Genomic DNA, 21,326 nt, shown 5'->3' on the forward strand with positions numbered 1-21,326 from the left:
AATTTGCTTACAACCCCAATAGGTCCACAGACGATGCAATCACCATAACACTGCACACTGCCCTAACCCATCTGGACAAGAGGAATACCTATGTAAGAATGCTGTTCATTGACTACATCTCAGCATTCAACACCATAGTACCCTCCAAACTCATTGTTAAGCTCGAGACCCTGGGTCTCGACCCCGCCCTGTGCAACTGGGTACTGGACTTCCTTTTCACCCACGTCTGCGTGGCCATGCACGCCTCCAACTCAATCATCAAGTTTGCAGACGACACAACACTGTTAGGATTGATTACCAACAACAACGAGACAGCCTACAAGGGGGAGGTGAGGGCCCTCTGAGTGTGGTGTCAGGAAAATAACTTCTCACTCAATGTCAGCAAAACAAAGGAGATGATCGTTGACTCCAGGAAACAGCAGAGGGAGCACCCCCCTATCCACATCGACGGGACAGCAGTGGAGCAGGTGGAACATTTTACGTTACTCGGTGTGCATATCACCTACAAACTGAAATGGTCCACACACACAGAGAGTGTGGTGAAGAAGCCATTACCTGGTTCTATGTAGTAGAGGGGTGCAGTGGGGGAAACTGATCATAGTCCAGGAAGGTCCCATTATGGTCCTCTTGGATGTTTTGATAGGAAACATTTAAAGATGAACATTTAGTCTCCAAAACAAGATGTCCACACATGCCTATCTCAGGATATCTAAGGAATCAGGATATCTGGAGGGAATCCCAAAATTATTTGCAGACGAATATATATATATATTTTTTAATCATATTTGTCAAATTTATTGAGCATGTGGTGAAAAGTCAGAAATGCATCAGAAATCATCCTAATTTACAGCATATCATAAAGCCTATTAGGATTTGGATGTGGACCCCAGCCAGGAGAAGCATACCTGGATTAAATTCAGCTTCCTATCTTGAAGGTGCTGAGAAAACAGTACTCTAGTACCAACTCGTTCCCCTGACTCTGGTATCCACAGATTAAAAGTAGCGTGCAATCCCCAGGAAAGTTACTCTATTTACAGACACAGTACATTCATCACTACTTTCTCTGCATATAGTACATCATGACTATACTACAGTACAGGGACTGTTACAGCAATACTTCCTCTACATATAGTAGGCTACAGCACATCATGAATATACATACAGGTATCTCCTGGCACCAAAACTAGATGTCATGACCTAATGTAATAAAAACTCTACACAATGTCTGAAAAAACACAATCCAGGATTAACGGTCACAATGTCAACAGACATTTTCATTTGAGCAGCTGGGCTGTATTCTTTTCTCCTCTGTCTCTCTTTATTTGAGCAGCTGGGCTGTATTCTTTTCTCCTCTGTCTCTCTTTATTTGAGCAGCTGGGCTGTATTCTTTTCTCCTCTGTCTCTCTTTATCTGAGCAGCTGGGCTGCAAAACAAATTTAATGTGTGCATAGTTACTGTATTGTAAGGATAACCCTTACATTTTTATCTTACCTTTATTTAACTAGGAAAGTCAGTTAAGAACAAATTCTTAATGACATCTTAGGAACAGTGGGTTAACTGCCTGTTCAGGGGCAGAACAACAGATTTTACCTTGTCAGCTCGGGGATTCGATCTTGCAGCCTTTCAGTTAGTCCAATGCTCTAACCACTAGGCTACCTGCCACTATCTACTCTAATATCAATGTTGATATTTGTAACAGAAAGATAATAAAATATGTATGCCATTTACTAGATGCTTTTTATCATATGGATGGCCCCAGTGGTAAATCAAACCCAACATCTACCAACTGAGCGACAAGACACTAGGTGAGGTGATGATACAGTGATTAGTTACAGTAGACCTTACAGTGAAATGCTTACTTACAAGCTCTAACCAATAGTGCAAAAAAAGGTATTAGGTGAACAATAGGTAGGTAAAGAAGTGAAACAACAGTAAAAAGACAGTCTATATACAGTAGCGAGGCTATAAAAGTAGTGAGGCTACATACAGACAGACACCTGTTAGTCAGGCTGATTGAAGTAGTATGTACATGTAGATATGGTTAAAGTGACTATGCATATATGATGAACAGAGAGTAGCAGTAGCGTAAAAGAGGGGTTTGAGAGCGGAATTAAGACAAGCCTTTTATTTTCCTATAACTTCCAAATCTTGCTTATTGCGCTGCAGACTACACACACATTGTACATTCAGATCCACAGAACCAGATACGCAGCTTGTGAACAGGCAAGGCAGGCAACTGCTTGGGGCCCCTGACCGTTATAGGGGGCTCCTGAGCGCTGACAAACTTTACTTCACAGCAAAGTCTCAAAATATGGCAACCGCAGTGATTGCAACCCCCTCCCCTAAAAAAAACTATGGACGACTTGCAATTATATCTCAGTAGGAGATGGGCCCATGGACCCCATGAAGAGAGGGGAAACTAAAAACAAATATTCTCTCAGCTCCAACGTGACAATGGCAAGTGCTAGTGAGACCGAGAGAAGCACATTTGAAGAGGTACCGCCGTCTTTCAAAGCTGCTGTGTGGGAACATTTTGTATTCAGCGTTTAATACAATGACGAGAGTAAGAAGACCGTAAACAAAGTAGATTCTGCAAGCATTGCTTTGCCACTGTCGGCTACTGGAAACACTTCTAACAGGATGTGTCATTGACTTGGCCATCACCGGCCAGTATCCCTTGCAGGTGGAGCTGGAGCAAGGAGTCAACTCCTTAGCGAAAACACAACAATCTCTCGCTGCAGCCTTCCAACAGCAATTTGCTACAAATTCAGAAAAACATAAATAAATAACGAAAGCAGTGGGAGTATTCATAGCCAAAGATTTGCAGCCCTATGCGGTGGTTACTTACCCGGGATTTCGTCACCTGATGAAAAAAATTGTTACAATGTCCCCTCCAGCACACATTTCAGCAGCAAAGTAATTCCCAAACTATGAAACACCACAGAGAGAAATTGAAAAGGAATTGACACAGACACCCTATCTAGCTCTCTCCACTGACAGCTGGATCTCCACAGTAACTCAAAGCTACCTCACTGTGACGGTTCACTATGTAAAGGAATAGGTAGCTGACTTGATGTTGCACTTTGTAATTTTTTATGTTTTTCTCCTCTTGTTTTCCCACAGTAGAGACAAAAATCAGGCCTAGTCAGTCATGCTGCCATTTTTCTGAATGGAATGTTTTATTTGTCTTAAGGCAAAATAAAGAGTTCATTGTTTAAAGGGTGATGTGTTTTTATTATTTTCTTAAATATAAAGATAGTGAAACCGTACTGTTACCGTACTGTACTGGCACACAAACCGTGATATATAGCGAACTGCTTTCAAGCACATTTCAGAGTGACTTAATCACAGGAGTGCAGCAGCCATTAGAAAGAATCAGTCTGCCGCCTCTGGTGGTCACACTGGACCACTACCAGGGGTTTTACTGCTGTACTGGAGAGAGAGACAACGGGGAAAGGGGGGAAGAGAGTGAGTGAGTGAGTGAGTGAGAGAGAGTGAGAGAGAGTGAGAGAGTGTGTGTGAGAGACTCCCCTCGCAGAACTGCTTTCCCCAGACATGAATACATACTGTCCGGTAACTCAAATCCAATTTGATTCATCACAGGCATCGTAAACAGCAAGTCTGGACTAACAGTGAAATGCTTATTTTCTTCCCAACAATGCAGAGAGAAAGAAAATAGAGAAATACTAGAAAGATAATCGTAATTACACACAATAATACATGTAATAATAGATACACAATGAGTAACGATAACTTGGCTATATACACGGATACCAGGTAATAACTTGGCTATATACACGGGCACCAGGTAATAACTTGGCTATATACACGGATACCAGGTAATAACTTGGCTATATACATGGGTACCAGGTAATAACTTGGCTATATACATTACGTTGCTCCACATTGCAGGACTCATACAGACTTGATGGAACAGATTATGATGATATGCCTATTATTCATATAATCGGTATTTAACACCTCTTAGGGATAGGCGGGACACAAATGTCTCAACTGGCCAATTACCAGGGAAAATGCAGAGCGCCAGATAAAAAAAAAATATGCTATAAAATTAAAACTTTCATTAAATCACACATGTAAGATACTCAATTAAAGCTACACTCGTTGTGAAACCAGCCAACATGTCAGACTTTAAAAATGCTTTTCGGCAAAAGCATAAGAAGCTATTATCTGATAGCCTGCACCATCTGCACCAGCAGTGAACAAAGGAGATAGCATATTTCAACCCTGCAGGCGCTACACAAAACACTGAAATAAAATATAAAAAATGCATTACCTTTGACAAGATTCTTTTTTTGGCACTCCAATATGTCCCATAAACATCACAATTGGTCCTTTTGTTCGATTAATTCTGTCCATATATATCCAAAATGTCCATTTATTTGGCGCGTTTGATCCAGAAAAAACAGCTTACAAAAAAAGCAACGTCACTACAAAATATTTCTAAAGTTGCCTATAAATTTTGCCAAAATATTTCAAACTAGTTTTGTAATACAACTTTAGGTATTTTTAAACGTCAATAATCGATCAAATTGTAGACGGGGAAATCCGTATTCAATACATGAAAGAAAACAAACCAGCGCTGCTTTTCACGTCTTGCGCAACTCACAAAAGTGTCCCCAGTTCCGAGTTGGCCTACTTCTTCATTGCACAAAGGAATAACCTCAACCAAATTCCAAAGACTGGTGACATCCAGTGGAAGCGGTAGGAACTGAAAATAGGTTCCTATGAAATATCCTTTCGCAAAGACAATTCAGGGAACAGCGAGGGGAAAAAATTCTTCCCCCTATCCCCAAGAGGATTTATTAAGCAGATGTAGTTGAGATGGTTTTAACTAGAAGACTAAATTAATTTATCATTATTATAAATATGAAATTCAGTAGCAGAGGCTTGTTTTGTTGGAGCAGATCAACATTTGTGAAGTCAGCACTGAAGCTCCAAGAAATACTTACTACTATACAAATGTATTAATATAATGGCCCAAGACCCCACCAAATATACTATTTTATGTAATGGCCCAAGACACCACCAAATATACTATTTTAAGACTTTCTAACTAATATAATTATGTGAAAGGTAATTGTATGTCTTTGCTTGAAGATGGAAACTCTGTGATGTCTCATGGTGTTTTAGCAAAGGCTGTGATTCTTGGACCGTAAATAATCTGGCTGGAAAGGGCACTAAAATTGTGGGAGCATTAGTACTATACTTTGCCTGATTTTTTAAATTAATTTTGTTAATGGCAAGTAATACAATTCTGGACGATTTATTTTTGTTTTGTTGGATTAAAAATAATGGATTAAAAATAATCCAACAATTGGATTTTTAGCAATAGGGGCGATTTAGTACTGTGGATTCTTCTGAAACTACTGCAGCTGAACATGTGTTTTGGCCAAACATGGACAGTGCTGTATCATGTATCCAGCCCTCTATGGGAGATATAATACATGAGCCTTTGGGCTTCAGCATCAACCCTGACCTAGACAGACAGATCACGTCTTCTGTGTCCCAAATAGCATTCTATTCCATATATAGTGCACAACTTTGAAGGATGTTATTTTAGCCCAGTTCTCTGGAACCACATCAGTCGATCTCACAGCACGACGTGACCTATCGAGACAGAGCAGTGCTCTTGTTTGAGTGAATTTCATTGGCTCTCCTTCTCTCAATTGAAATAACAAGCAGAGTCAGACTGGGTACTGGTATGTTGTTTCATTTGCTATGTACTAATAAGACAAACAGAGAGTCAGACTGGGTACTGGTTTGATCTAATAACCACAGACATAACAAGTCATGCCATGTTATGACGTCATTATGACGTCATTAAGACATCTTTCCTTTATCCACTGACCCTTCTATCTACCCTTCAAACCAGCCTCATCTTCTGACCCTTCTATCTACCCTTCAAACCAGCCTCATCTTCTGACCCTTCTATCTACCCTTCAAACCAGCCTCATCCATTCTATAATACATAGTACTGCTGCTAGACTCAGGGTCGGTTTCTAGGGCAGACAGACAGACAGTTATAACACAAGACATACAGCTCCAAATTTCACAGTGGGTGCGAGACCTGGAGAGGCCTACAAGCCACAGTGTCTCGCACCCACTGTGTAATTTGGTGGAGGATCAGTGATGATCTGGGGTTGCTTCAGCAAGGCTGGAATCGGGCAGATTTGTCTTTGTGAAGGACACATGAATCAAGCCATGTACAAGGTTGTCCTGGAAGAAAACATGTTTCCTTCTGCTCTGACAATGTTCCCCAACTCCGAGGATTTGTTTTTCCAGCAGGACAATGCTCCATGCCACACAGCCAGGTCAATCAAGGTGTGGATGGAGGACCACCAGATCAATACCCTGTCATGGCCAGCCCAATCTCCTGACCTGAGCTCCATTGAAAACCTCTGGAATGTGATCAAGAGGAAGATGGATAGTCACAAGCCATCAAACACAGCCGAGCTGCTTGAATCTTTGTGCCAGGAGTGGCATAAAGTCACCCAGCATCAATGTGAAAGGCTGGTGGAGGGCACGTCAAGACGCATGAAAGCTGTGATTGAAAATCAGGGTTATTCCACCAAATTTTGATTTCTGAACTATTCCTATTTTTAAACATTAGAATTGTGCTATTTTTCTTTTAATTATTTGAGGTCTAACAACACTACATCTATTTTTGTAACTTTGACCAGTGTCATTTTCTGCAAATAAATGCTCTAAATGACAACATTTAAATTTGGAATTTGGGAGAAATGTTGTCAGTAGTTTATAGAATAAAACAAAAAATAATTATTTTACCCAAACACATACCTATAAACAGTAAAACCACAGAAACTGGTCATTTTGCAGCGGTCTCTTCATTTTTTCAAGAGCTGTACATAATCAGTTCATAATCTAGGTTTAAAATATATTTTCCTCAACAGAATGAGACATGGTTCTACAGCTAGAACCTGTAAATAACTAGCGATATGTTTGGTGGGTTTTCTCCATCCTGCACCACCTACTTCCCCTAGTCCCTCAGCCGTCCGTAGAATTTTGTCTGGATTATGATGATCAGCCTTTATCAGCCTCAGAGCTAAGAGGATTTAGAAGGTTCTGGATAGTGAAACTTGGCTAAAAGCTGGTATCTTGCGTTAATGGGCATTAGGTATTAGTAAAGGGCTATGAGTTGTCAGATCTCAGCTTCTTCAGTCTGCCTGGTCTAGTAGCCACCACACTACTGTACACTAAACCCTTCATGTGAATCAGTCTTATTAATTAAGGAGCGGACCCTTTTTTTCCATTTCCTCCTATAATGACATACCCAAATAGAACGGCCTGTAGCTCAGGACCTGAAGCAAGGATATGCATATTCTTGATACCATTTGAAAGGAAACACTTTGAGGTTTGTGGAAATGTGAAATTCATGTAGGAGAATATAACACATTAGATCTGGTAAAAGATATTACAAATAAAAAACATACATTTTTTGTTTGTTTTTAGTTCCATCATGTCACGCCCTGACCTTAGTATTCTTTGTTTTCTTTATTGTTTTGGTTAAGTCATGGTGTGACATAGGTCATGTATGTGTTTTCACTGTCTAGGGGTTTTGTAGGTTTATGAGGTTGTTTACCATCTAGGTGTTTATGTATGTCTATGGTTGCCTAGATTGGTTCTCAATTAGAGGCAGCTGTTTATCGTTGTCTCTGATTGGGAACCATATTTAGGCATCCATCTTCTTTGGGTATTTCGTGGGTTATTCTCTATGTGTTAGTTGCCTGTGTCAGGACTATATTTAGCTTCACATTGTTTTTGTAGTTTGTATTTCTTCGTCGTCATTAAAGCAACATGTATTCATATCACGCAGCGCCTTGGTCTCCTCCATTCACGCATCATCTTTGAAATGCAAGAGAAAGGCCATAATGTATTATTTCAGATTAGGCACTATTTAGATTTTGGCCACTAGATGGCAGCAGTGTATGTGCAAAGCTTTAGACAGATCCAATGAACCATTGCATTTCTGTTCAAAATGTTGTATCAAGACTGCCCAAATGTGGCTAATTGGTTTATTAATACATTTTCAAGATCATAAGTGTACACTCTCCTCAAACAATAGCATGGTATTATTTTAATGTAATAGCCACCCTAAATCAGACAGTGCAGTTAGATTTAACAATCATTTAAAGGAAAGAGGAGAAGGAACAAGACGCTATGATGACACAGTTGTATACATTCCCTCGGTTTCTACTTCCTTCAGGCCTTGTAGTTCTGTTGAGTCTTCCTTCTGTACATTATGACGATCACTGACATGTTTCTACCTTCTTTCAGGCCCAGAAAGCGTGGATCGAGAGGATCTTTCAGAAGAGAGAATGTATTCACATATTCCCCAGCAAGGACCCTACAAGGTAAGATGAACTGACATACACCACACATTATGGTGGGGAGGTCAAAGGTGTTGAGTGGGCGGGGAGGGGGAGGGTGGAGAGGGGGTGGATTGGAGATGGAAAGGGATGAAGAGGAGATGGAGGGGGAGGATTGGAGATGGAGGGGAAACGTAGGCGAGATGGAGGGGTGGATTGGAGATGAAGGGTAGATGGTGATGGAAAGGGATGAAGGGGAGATGGAGGGTGGGGGGGGTATGGAGGGGGTGGAAGGAAGATTTAGGGAAGATGGAGGGGAGATGGGGATGGAGGGTGGAGAGGGAAGGAGGGGAGATGGAGGGAGTGGAGAGGGATGGAGGAGGTGCACACCATTATATACTGTCCATACTGTCTATACACACCATTATATACTGTCCATACTGTCTATACACACCATTATATACTGTATATACCGTCTATACACACTGTAATATACCATCTATACAGACTATTATATAGCGTATATACACACCATTATATATACTGTCTCTTTACACCATTATATACTGTCTCTTTACACCATTATATACTGTCTATACCGTCTATACACACTGTAATATACCATCTATACAGACTATTATATACCATCTATACAGACTATTATATACTGTATATACACACCATTATATATACTGTCTCTTTACACCATTATATACTCTCTTTACACCATTATATACTGTCTATACCGTCTATACACACTGTAATATACCATCTATACAGATTATTATATACAGTATATACACACCATTATATACCGTATATACACACCATTATATACAATCTCTTTACACCATTATATACTGTCTATACACACCATTATATACTGTCTATACACACTGTAATATACCATCTATACAGACTATTATATACCGTATATACACACCATTATATATACTGTCTCTTTACACCATTATATACTGTCTATACACACCATTATATACTGTCCATACTGTTTATACACACCATTATATAATGTCTATACCGTCTATACACACTGTAATATACCATCTATACAGATTATTATATACAGTATATACACACCATTATATACCGTATATACACACCATTATATACAATCTCTTTACACCATTATATACTGTCTATACACACCATTATATACTGTCTATACACACTGTAATATACCATCTATACAGACTATTATATACTGTATATACACACCATTATATATACTGTCTCTTTACACCATTATATACTCTCTTTACACCATTATATACTGTCTATACCGTCTATACACACTGTAATATACCATCTATACAGATTATTATATACAGTATATACACACCATTATATACCGTATATACACACCATTATATACAATCTCTTTACACCATTATATACTGTCTATACACACTGTAATATACCATCTATACAGACTATTATATACTGTATATACACACCATTATATATACTGTCTCTTTACACCATTATATACTGTCTATACACACCATTATATACAGTATATACACGCCATTATATATACTGTCTCTTTACACCATTATATACTGTCTATACACACCATTATATACTGTCTATACTGTCTATACACACTGTAATATACCATCTATACAGACTATTATATACCGTATATACACACCATTATATACTATCTCTTTACACCATTATATACTGTCTATACACACCATTATATACTGTATATACCGTCTATACACACTGTAATTTACCATCTATAGAGACTATTATATACCGTATAAACACACCATTATATACCGTATATACACACCATTATATATACTGTCTCTTTACACCATTATATACTGTCTATACACACCATTATATACTGTCCATGCTGTCTATACACACCATTATATACTGTCTACACACGTCACTATATACTGCCAATGCACACCATTCTATACCCTATAAACACACTAGTATATACTGTCCACACTGTCTATACACACCATTAAATACTCTCTATACTGACGATACACACCATGATATGTTTACACACTATTATACACTTTCTATACCCACCATTATACACTCTCCACACTGTCTATATTCACCATTGCATGTCTATACCATCTATACACATCAGTATATACTGTCTGTACACACCATTAAATACTCTCTATACTGACAATACACACCATTATATACTGTCTGTACACACCATTAAATACTTTCTATACTGATGATACACACCATAATATGTCTACACTGTCTATACACAATATTATACACTTTCTATACCCACAATTATACACTCTCCACACTGTCTATACTCACCATTGCATGTCTATACCATATATACACACCATTATATACTGTCTGTACACACCATTATATACTCTCTATACATGCCTTCATATACTGTATATACACACCATTATATATATACTGTCTATAATGTCTATACACACCATTATATTATGTTGATACACACTGCTTTAAACTGTATATACAGAACATTATATTCTGTCTATACACACCACTATGTACTGTCTATACACCACTATATAATGTCTGTACACAACATTATATACACACCATGATATACTGTCTTCGTACACCATTATATACTGTCTGGCCACACCATTATATACAGTATTCACTGTCTATACACACCATTATATACTGTCTAAACACACCATTATATACAATCCATACTGTCTATAAACACCATTATATACTGTCTATACACACATTTATATACTGTCTATACACTTCATTATATACGGTCTATATTGTATATACACACCATTATATACTGTCTATACCCACCATTATATATTGTCTATACCAACAATTATATACTGTCTAGACACACACCTTTATATTTTGTCTATACCTTCTATACACACCATTATAAACTGCCCATAGTGTCTATACCACCCCTACTTTGTCACAACACAATTGATTGGCTAAAACGCATTAAGAAGGAAAGAAATTCCACAAATGAACTTGTAACAAGGCATACCTGTTAAATGAAATGCCTTCCAGGTGACTACCTTGCTTGGTTGAGAGAATGCTAAGAGTGTGCAAAGCTGTCGTCAAGGCAAAGGGTGGCTATTGGACTATTTTAACACCTTTTTGGTTACTACATGATTCCATATGTGATATTTCAAAGTTTTGATGTCTTCACTATTATTAAAAAACCCTTGAATGAGTAGGTGTTATAAAACTTGCAATATTTCTTTTTTAAATACTCTACTTCATTATTTTCCCCAAACCCACACTTAGGCTTCTACTTCCAGCTTATATATACTAAACTCAGAAAAAAAAGAAACGTCCTCTCACTGTCAATTGTGTTAATTTTCAGCAAATTTAACATGTGTAAATATTTGTACGAACATAACAAGATTCAGCAACTGAGACATAAACAGAACAAGTTCCACAGACATGTGACTAACATAAATGGAAAAATATGTCCCTAAAGAAAGGGGCGGTCAAAATCAAAAGTAACAGTCAGTATCTGGTGTGGCCACCAGCTGCATTAAGTACTGCAGTGCATCTACTCCTCATGGACTGCACCAGATTTGCCAGTTCTTGCTGTGAGACTCCAAGGCACCTCCACCAAGGCACCTGCAAGTTCCCGGACATGTCTGGGGGGAATGGCCCTAGCCGTCACCCTCCAATCCAACAGGTCCCAGACGTGCTCAATGGGATTGAGATCCGGGCTCTTCGCTGGGCCATGGCAGAACAGGAAATCACGCACAGAACGAGCAGTATGGCTGGTGGCATTGTCATGCAACAGGATCATGTCAGGATGAGCCTGCAGGAAGGGTACCAGATGAGGGAGGAGGACGTCTTCCCTGTAACCGGCAGTGATGATATTACCTGCAATGACGACAAGCTCAGTCCGATGTTGCTGTGACACACCGCCCCAGACCATGACGGATCCCCAACCTCCAAATCGATCCCACTCCAGAGTACAGGCCACGGTGTAATGCTCATTCCTTCGACGATAAACGCAAATCCGACCATCACCCCTCCCTGGTGAGACAAAACTGCGACTCGTCAGTGAAGAGCACTTTTTGCGAGTCCTGTCTGGTCCAGCGACGATGGGTTTGCGCCCGTAGGCGACGTTGTTGCCGGTGATGTCTGGTGTGGACCTGCCTTACAAAAGGCCTACAAGCACTCAGTTCAGCCTCTCTCAGCCTATTGCGGACAGTCTGAGCACTGATGGAGGGATGGTGCGTTCCTGGTGTAACTCGGGCAGTTGTTGCTGCCATCCTGTACCTGTCCTACAGGTGTGATGTTGGGATGCACCGATCCTGTGCAGATGTTGTTACACGTGGTCTGCTTCTGCAAGGATGATCAGCTGTCCGTCCTGACTCCCTGTAGTACTGTTTTAGGCGTCTCACAGTACAGACAATTTTTGCCCTGGCCACATCTGCAGTCCTCATGCCACCTTGCAGCATGCCTAAGGCACGTTAACGCAGATGACCAGGGACCCTGGGCATCACTCTTTTGGTGTTTTGCAGAGTCAGTAGAAAGGCCTCTTTAGTGTCCTAAGTTTTTTCATAACTGTGACCTTAATTGCCTTCCGTCTGATTTTTACTAATTATCTTTTCTTTTTTGCTGAGTTTATATACATTTTACATTTTACGAACAGTGTATTTTACAGTATTTATCTTTTTGTTTATTTTTAGTCCATCCTTCAGCTACCCTCAACCTCTCCCATCTATCTCTGAACACCATCCAGTTTTGATTTCTATTTGTCCTATATTTTTTCAACAGTACAGTGATGTTTCACAAACATTCTGAACCTTTCTATTCTCATAGAGTCTACATATTATAAGTTAAATATAAAATTTTTGCTAACAGTATTATGATATTATTGATCGAATGACTATGAATTTTCAAATCACCCAGCAGTGCTATATGCAGAGTTAGCTCCAGGTAAATATTGGAATTTTCAGCCATTCCTAAACCTGTGACCAAAAACAAGCTACATATGGACAGTACCTGTCATGCCCTGGTCTTAGTATTTTGTGTTTTCTTTATTATTTTGGTCAGGCCAAGGTGTGACATGGGTTTATTTTGTGGTGTGCTTTGTCTTGGGTGTGTTTTGTCTTCTTTTTTGTAGGTATTGGGATTGTGGTATATTGGGATTCTCTAGGAAAGTCTATGGCTGCCTGATGTGGTTCTCAATCAGAGGCAGGTGTTTATCGTTGTCCTGACTGGGAACCATATTTAGGCAGCCATACTCTGAGTGTTTCGTGGGTGATTGTTCCTGTCTCTGTGTTTGTTTGCACCAGAGAGGCTGTATAGGTTTTTGCTTTACGGTTCTTGTTTTGTATTGTTCGTGTTTATTTCGTTATTAAACATGTATCAAGATAACCACGCTGCGTTTTGGTCCTCCTCTCCTTCACCGCAAGAAAACCGTAACAGTACCAAAATAAATGATCTAATGACTCTCTCTCTTTGCAGCAAAATCTGCAGAGCTGGGATCTTTGTAACCCTCATATAGATAACAATATATTGTTTGTAAGACTTTTGTATAATAACTTCAATAAAAAAACTCAAAGTGTTTAATCCAGCATTGTTTTGTATATTAGATCATAATCCATGTGCCATGGAATCGGTACATCAAATCTCTTCCCAACTATTTTGCAATCTATATGGAACAGCTGTCAATTTTTTGGTCCTTAAATGAAGCTGGTTTACTTTTCATTAATCACAATACTTTCTTTGACAATTGTGGTCTTTAATGGAGGGCCGACAGACAAGTTCCTTACCTTATCCCCCTTCCACTTGCCTCTTACATTTTTACGGTAGTGCTGCAATTAGTTGGTTGCAATTTTGAGTAGAGCAGACATTTTAATATATTTCTGTTGCATGTGTGACATAACTCCCCCAGTCCTATTTATGGCATAATTTACAGATTATAACTTTAAGATTATAACTTTATTTTAAAATATTATGTTTATAATATTTATTATATAATATAATAATATAATATATTTATTTATATGTTTTTTTAATGAATTAGTATATTTGAGTTTAATATACAATATTAATATTTGTTCTGTCTTTTCTGGTGGAGTAAACTGAAATTGCAATGCGTTTTCTATGGCTTTTAAATTTTTTTGGGATATTTTGGAGATTATTTCATTTTCAAATAACCGAAAGTGAGAGGTTGTAATTTGAATAAAGGGAAAATGGCCATTCTTACTAATCTGCTAGAGAACCAGTTCGATTTTAAGTATAACTTTTTTATGATTGATGTCTTCAGTGAGAGGTCTCATGCTTTATTATTAATTTCTGCCCATTGAATTCATTATATAAATGAGCTTGTTTAATTTAGTCTGGCTTGCTGTTCCAAATAAAGTTTAATAATTTTTACTCATATTATAAAACAAGTAGCTTGGTGAATGCAAGGCCATAAGCAAATACGTAAACTGGGATATGACTAAAAAGTTAATCAGGGTGATTTTTCTACAAATAGACAGGTATGATCTTTTTCATGATTGCACAATCGTATCTATTTTTACTTCTATGCTCGCCTCGAGGCAAGTAACACTGAAGCATGCATGGGAGCATCAGCAGTTCCAGACGACTGTGTGATCATGCTCTCCGTAGCCGATGTGAGTAAGACCTGTAAACAGGTGAACATTCACAAGGCCGCAGGGCAAGACAGATTACCAGGATGGGTACTCCGAGCATGCACTGACCAACTGGCAAGTGTCTTCACTGACATTTTCAACCTGTCCCTGACTGAGTCTGTAATACCAATATGTTTCAAGCAGACCACCATTGTCCCTATGCCCAAGAACACTAAGGTAACCTGCGTAAATGACTACCAACCGTCTGTAGCCTTGAAGGCTGGTCATGGCACACATCGACACCATTATCCAAGAAATGCTCGACACACTCTAATTTGTGTACATATCCACAGATGATGCAATCTCTATTGCAATCAACACTGCCCTTTCCCACCTGGGCAAAATGAACACCTATGTGAGAATGCTATTCATTGACTACAGCTCAGCATTCAACACCATAGTACCCTCAAAGCTCATCACTAAGCTAAGGACCCTGGGACTAAACACCTCCCTCTGCAACTGGATCCTGGACTTCCTGACGGGCCGCCCCCAGGTGATAAGGGTAGGCAACAACACATCTGCCAAACTGATCCTCAACACGGAGCCCCTCAGGGGTGTGTGCTCAGTCCCCTCCTGTAATCCCTGTTTGGCCAGGCACGACTCCAACACCAACATCAAGTTTGCCGATGGAACGACAGTGGTAAACTTGATCACCAACAACGATGAGACTACATGGAGGTCAGAGACCTGACCGTGTGGTGCCTAAAAAACAACTTATCCCTCAATGTGATCAAGAGAAAGGAGATGATTGTGGAAGAGAGGAAAAGGAGGACCAACTATGACCCCATTCTCATCGACTGAGCTGCAGTGGAGCAGGTTGAGAGTTTCAATTTCCTTGGTGTCCACATCACCAACAAACTATCATGGTCCAAACACACTAAGATGTGAAGAGACAAAGTATATTCCCCCTCAGGAGACTGAGAAGATTTGGCATGGGTCCTCAGATTCCCAAAAGGTTATACAGCTGCAACATCGAGAGCATCCTGGCAGGTTGCATCACTTTCTGGTATGGAAACTGCTCTGCCACTGACCGCAAGGCACCAGAGAGTGTAGTCTGTATGGCCAAGTACGTCACCGGGGTCCAACTTCCTGACGTCCAGAACCTCTATACTAGGCGGTGTCAGAGGAAGGCCCTAAAACTTGTCAAACTCCAGCCACCCCAGTCATAGACTGTTCTCTCTACTGCCGCATGGCAAGTGGTACCGGAGTGCCAAGTCTAGAATTATTTTTTTTTTTACCCCCAAGCCATAAGACTCCTGAACAGGTAATCAAATGGCTACCCGGACTATTTGCATTGTGTGCCCCCCCCAACCTATATATGCATGGTTACTTTAAGCATATATACAGTGCATTGCGAAAGTATTCGGCCCCCTTGAACTTTGCGACCTTTTGACACATTTTAGGCTTCAAACATAAAGATATAAAACTGTATTTTTTGTGAAGAATCAACAACAAGTGGGACACAATCATGAAGTGGAACGACATTTATTGGATATTTCAAACTTTTTTAACAAATCAAAAACTGAAAAATTGGGCGTGCAAAATTATTCAGCCCCCTTAAGTTAAACCCTCTTATGTATTGTGGTTCCTGTACAGGAACCAAAATCAGCGGAAATTTCAGAGCGCCACATGTAGTACTCGATAAAACTCAAACTTTCATTAAAACACACATGCAAGGTACTCAATTAAAGCTACACTCGTTGTGAATCTAGCCAACATGTCAGATTTGTAAAATGCTTTTCGGCGAAAGCAGGAGAAGCTATTATCTGATAGCATGCACCCCCCGAAATACCTGAACGAGACCTAAACAAAAGATTTAGCGGTAGCCGGCGCTACACAAAATGCAGAAATAAGATATAAAACATTCATTACCTTTGACAAGCTTCTTTGTTGGCACTCCTATATGTCCCATAAACATCACAATTTGGTCTTTTTCCCAATTAAATCCATCATTGTATACCCAAAATGTCCATTTATGAAGGCCGTCTGATCCAAGGAAAATTCACCTTTACAAGACGCAACGTCACTTTTTAAAATTAAAAAAGTTGCCTATAAACTTTTACAAATCACTTCAAACGACTTTTGTAAACCAACTTTAGGTATTAATAAACGTTAATAATCGATCAAATTGATCACGGGGTGATCTGTATTCGATAGCAGCAAGCCTTGAAATCATCGTCCATTTTTTTCACTTTCATAATTTCCTCGGTGCACCCCAAGACAGGAAGTGCCTATACGTCATCCCACCAAGGATAAACCTGCAATGAAATGCCAGTACTGGCGACATCGTGTGGAAGCTGTAGGCATTGTAAACGGGACCTATTTTCTATCGCCTTAGACAATTCAAAGACTGGCGGATGAATATTTTTTTTGTGTTTTTGGTGAACAATTTTCCCTGGGATTTTTACTCCTGAACACGTTCTGTTATAGCCACAGACATGATTTAACCCGTTTTAGAGACTTCCGAGTGTTTTCTATACACACATACTTATCATATGCATATACTATATTCCTGGCATGAGTAGCAGGACATTGAAATGTTGCGCGATTTTTAACAAAAAGTTGCGAAAAGCTGCGAAAATTTGCATCATCCCTAACAGGTTTTAATACTTTGTAGCGCCACCTTTTGCTGCGATTACAGCTGTAAGTCGCTTGGGGTATGTCTCTATCAGTTTTGCACATCGAGAGACTGAAATGTTTTCCCATTCCGCCTTGCAAAACAGCTCGAGCTCAGTGAGGTTGGATGGAGAGCATTTGTGAACAGCAGTTTTCAGTTCTTTCCACAGATTCTCGATTGAATTCAGGTCTGGACTTTGACCTGGCCATTCTAACACCTGGATATGTTTATTTTTGAACCATTCCATTGTAGATTTTGCTTTATGTTTTGGATCATTGTCTTGTTGGAAGACAAATCTCCGTCCCAGTCTCAGGTCTTTTGCAGAGTACATCAGGTTTTCTTCCAGAATGGTCCTGTATTTGGCTCCATCCATCTTCCCATCAATTTTAACCATCTTCCCTGTCCCTGCTGAAGAAAAGCAGGCCCAAACCATGATGCTGCCACCACCATGTTTGACAGTGGGGATGGTGTGTTCAGGGTGATGAGCTGTGTTGCTTTTACGCCAAACATAACGTTTTGCATTGTTGCCAAAAAGTTCAATTTTGGTTTCGTCTGACCAGAGCACCTTCTTCCACATGTTTGGTGTGTCTCCCAGGTGGCTTGTGGCAAACTTTAAACAACACTTTTTATGGATATCTTTAAGAAATGGCTTTCTTCTTGCCACTCTTCCATACAGGCCAGATTTGTGCAATATACGACTGATTGTTGTCCTATGGACAGAGTCTCCCACCTCAGCTGTAGATCTCTGCAGTTCATCCAGAGTGATCATGGGCCTCTTGGCTGCATCTCTGATCTGGTCTTCTCCTTGTATGAGCTGAAAGTTTAGAGGGACGGCCAGGTCTTGGTAGATTTGCAGTGGTCTGATACTCCTTCCATTTCAATATTATCGCTTGCACAGTGCTCCTTGGGATGTTTAAAGCTTGGGAAATCTTTTTGTATCCAAATCCGGCTTTAAACTTCTTCACAACAGTATCTCGGACCTGCCTGGTGTGTTCCTTGTTCTTCATGATGCTCTCTGCGCTTTTAACGGACCTCTGAGACTATCACAGTGCAGGTGCATTTATACGGAGACTTGATTACACACAGGAGGATTGTATTTATCATCATTAGTCATTTAGGTCAACATTGGATCATTCAGAGATCCTCACTGAACTTCTGGAGAGAGTTTGCTGCACTGAAAGTAAAGGGGCTGAATAATTTTGCACGCCCAATTTTTCAGTTTCTGATTTGTTAAAAAAGTTTGAAATATCCAATAAATGTCGTTCCACTTCATGATTGTGTCCCACTTGTTGTTGATTCTTCACAAAAAAATACAGTTTTATATCTTTATGTTTGAAGCCTGAAATGTGGCAAAAGGTCGCAAAGTTCAAGGGGGCCGAATACTTTCGCAATGCACTGTACATGTACATACTACCTCAATCAGCCCGACTAACCGGTGCCTGTATGTACCATTATACCCATGATATCTGTGATTTCCTAAAGTGCATGACGGTAGGTAGCCTAGTGGTTAGAACGTTGGTTCCAGGATCGACTCCCTGAGCTGACAAGGTAAAAACCTATTGTTCTGCCCCTGAACAAGGCAGTTAACCCACTGTTTCCTGGGAGGCTCTCATTGTAAATAAGAATTTGTTCTTAACTGACTTGACGAGTTAAATAAAATAGAAAAATGACTGTGGTACTATGATTTCCTTTACGGTCCATTGAGGTATTTAAAACCGTAATATAATCTCCCATCATAATAATATATTCTTGTTTTGCTTGTAGGGTTGATAAACTATTATATATATTTTCCAAAAAGTGGATAATCATTATTTGGACATGAGCCAAATATGTTTATGGTCAGATAACATATTCAAAAAAGTCCATCTAATTGCATATCTGTTTTAACAATTTGCACATTCAGATCAAAATTACTGTTAATTAATATTGTCACCCATTTTGAGTTTGTTTACCCATGGGAGAAGTGTATTTCACCCCCCCAGTCAACTTTCTACTCACTTTCCTCTACAATAGTGAGTTTCCTATACATTAGATATTATATTCCTTCTCTTTTAGCCAGGTAAATACTGATCGTCTTTTCTTATTATCTGCTAAGCCATTATAATTATAACTGCTACCTTTTACCATAATGATACAAGATTAAAGTATTTTTCTCATAATATACAGTACATTTGGAAAATATTCAGCCCCTTCACTTTTTCCACATTTTGTTACGTTACCGTCTTATTCTAAAATTGATTAAATCGTTTTTTCCTCTCATCAATCTACACACAATACCCCATGATGACAAAGCAAAAACAAGGTTTTTAGAATTTTCTGCAAATGTATTAAAAATAAAAACTGAAACATCACATTTACATAAGTATCCAGACACTTTACTCAGTACTTTGTTGAAACACCTTTGGCAGCGCCTACAGCCTCGAGTCTTCTTGGGTGAGGGCCATGTCATGACACATAAGTATTCAGACCCTTTACTCAGTATTTTGTTGACATGCCAATAAAAAGTACCAAGATGATTGAGTGTCCATATAGCCATACCATGGTATTTGCACTGCTACTGAGAAACCTCCAATTGTTCGCCACTATTCCACCCGCTAAACCTTCCCCATCCCAATTTGGATTGCCGTCACAGTGACTGGCAGACCACCTCTGTCCACCTGGGTCCTAAGGCCTTCGAGAGATTGGGACCCATCCTTTAAAAAGAGCACACAGTGCCATCCACAGATCAGAAGCAGATTAACTGCCACAAGCATTTCCAACGCACCCATCTGGATTGTATATAGTTATTGAAAAAAATATGTATAAAAAACCTTGCATATCTAAATGAATAATGTATGATTATTTGGGCAAACAATGGTATTGTTATTGTATTGCTAGATATTGCTGCACTGTTGGAGCTAGAAACATAAGAATTGAACCTGTCATAACGTCTGCAGGTCTGTGAACGCTACAAATACATTTTGTTTTGATCTGTGTACACTACTTTCAGGCAGCTTCCCTATGGGGCCACGTCAGTCCACTGCTGTCTTAACTAGTCTAGTGCCCTCTCCCCCGGTAGATGTTCGTGTGGTCAGCTGATAACGCAGCACGTGGTGATCCCGCTGGGCGCTCTGACCAACAAGCTGTCGGAAGAGAACCATCAGCTAGTCCAGATCGACCCGCCCCAGCAGGAGAGGTGGTCTGTGGCCAAAAACACACAGACCTCCCCCACGGATGCCTTCGGGACCATCGACTTCCAGGGTGGAGGCCTCATCAACAAGGCAATGGTAGGACCTATGACCTGTGTAACTATAAACACCTTTACCACACCTCAACCATGCCAGAACAATACCACAAACACACCATAATTACACCATAACTACACCATAACTACACCATAACTATTCAATACCACACCACAACGGCATCAAAACTACACCACAACCACACCACAACTACACCACAACTGAGCCATAACTGCGCCATAACTACACCGTAACTAAACCATAACTACACCATAACTACACCATAACTAGTCAATACCACACCACAACAACATCAAAACTACACCACAACCACACCACAACTACACCAAAACTGCGCCATAACTACCCCATAACTACACCATAACTACACCATAACTACTCAATACCACACCATAACTACACCATAACTACTCAATGCCACACCATAACTACACCATAACTACACCACAACTGCGCCATA

The 21,326-nt window shown here is 39.7% G+C and overlaps 1 protein-coding gene across 1 annotated transcript in view; it reads left to right on the forward strand.

Moving 5' to 3' along the window:
* Nucleotides 1-21,326, forward strand: part of LOC139378620 (transient receptor potential cation channel subfamily M member 1-like) — a 147,411-nt gene that overhangs the window by 13,006 nt on the left and 113,079 nt on the right. Inside the window, exons 2-3 of the mRNA XM_071120953.1 lie at nucleotides 8,320-8,396; nucleotides 20,680-20,887. Coding sequence (XP_070977054.1) covers nucleotides 8,320-8,396; nucleotides 20,680-20,887 — 285 coding nt within the window. The remainder of the gene's footprint in view (nucleotides 1-8,319; nucleotides 8,397-20,679; nucleotides 20,888-21,326) is intronic.

This window comes from Oncorhynchus clarkii, chromosome 2, assembly GCF_045791955.1.
Source record: "Oncorhynchus clarkii lewisi isolate Uvic-CL-2024 chromosome 2, UVic_Ocla_1.0, whole genome shotgun sequence".
Classification (NCBI taxonomy): Eukaryota; Metazoa; Chordata; class Actinopteri; order Salmoniformes; family Salmonidae; genus Oncorhynchus; species Oncorhynchus clarkii.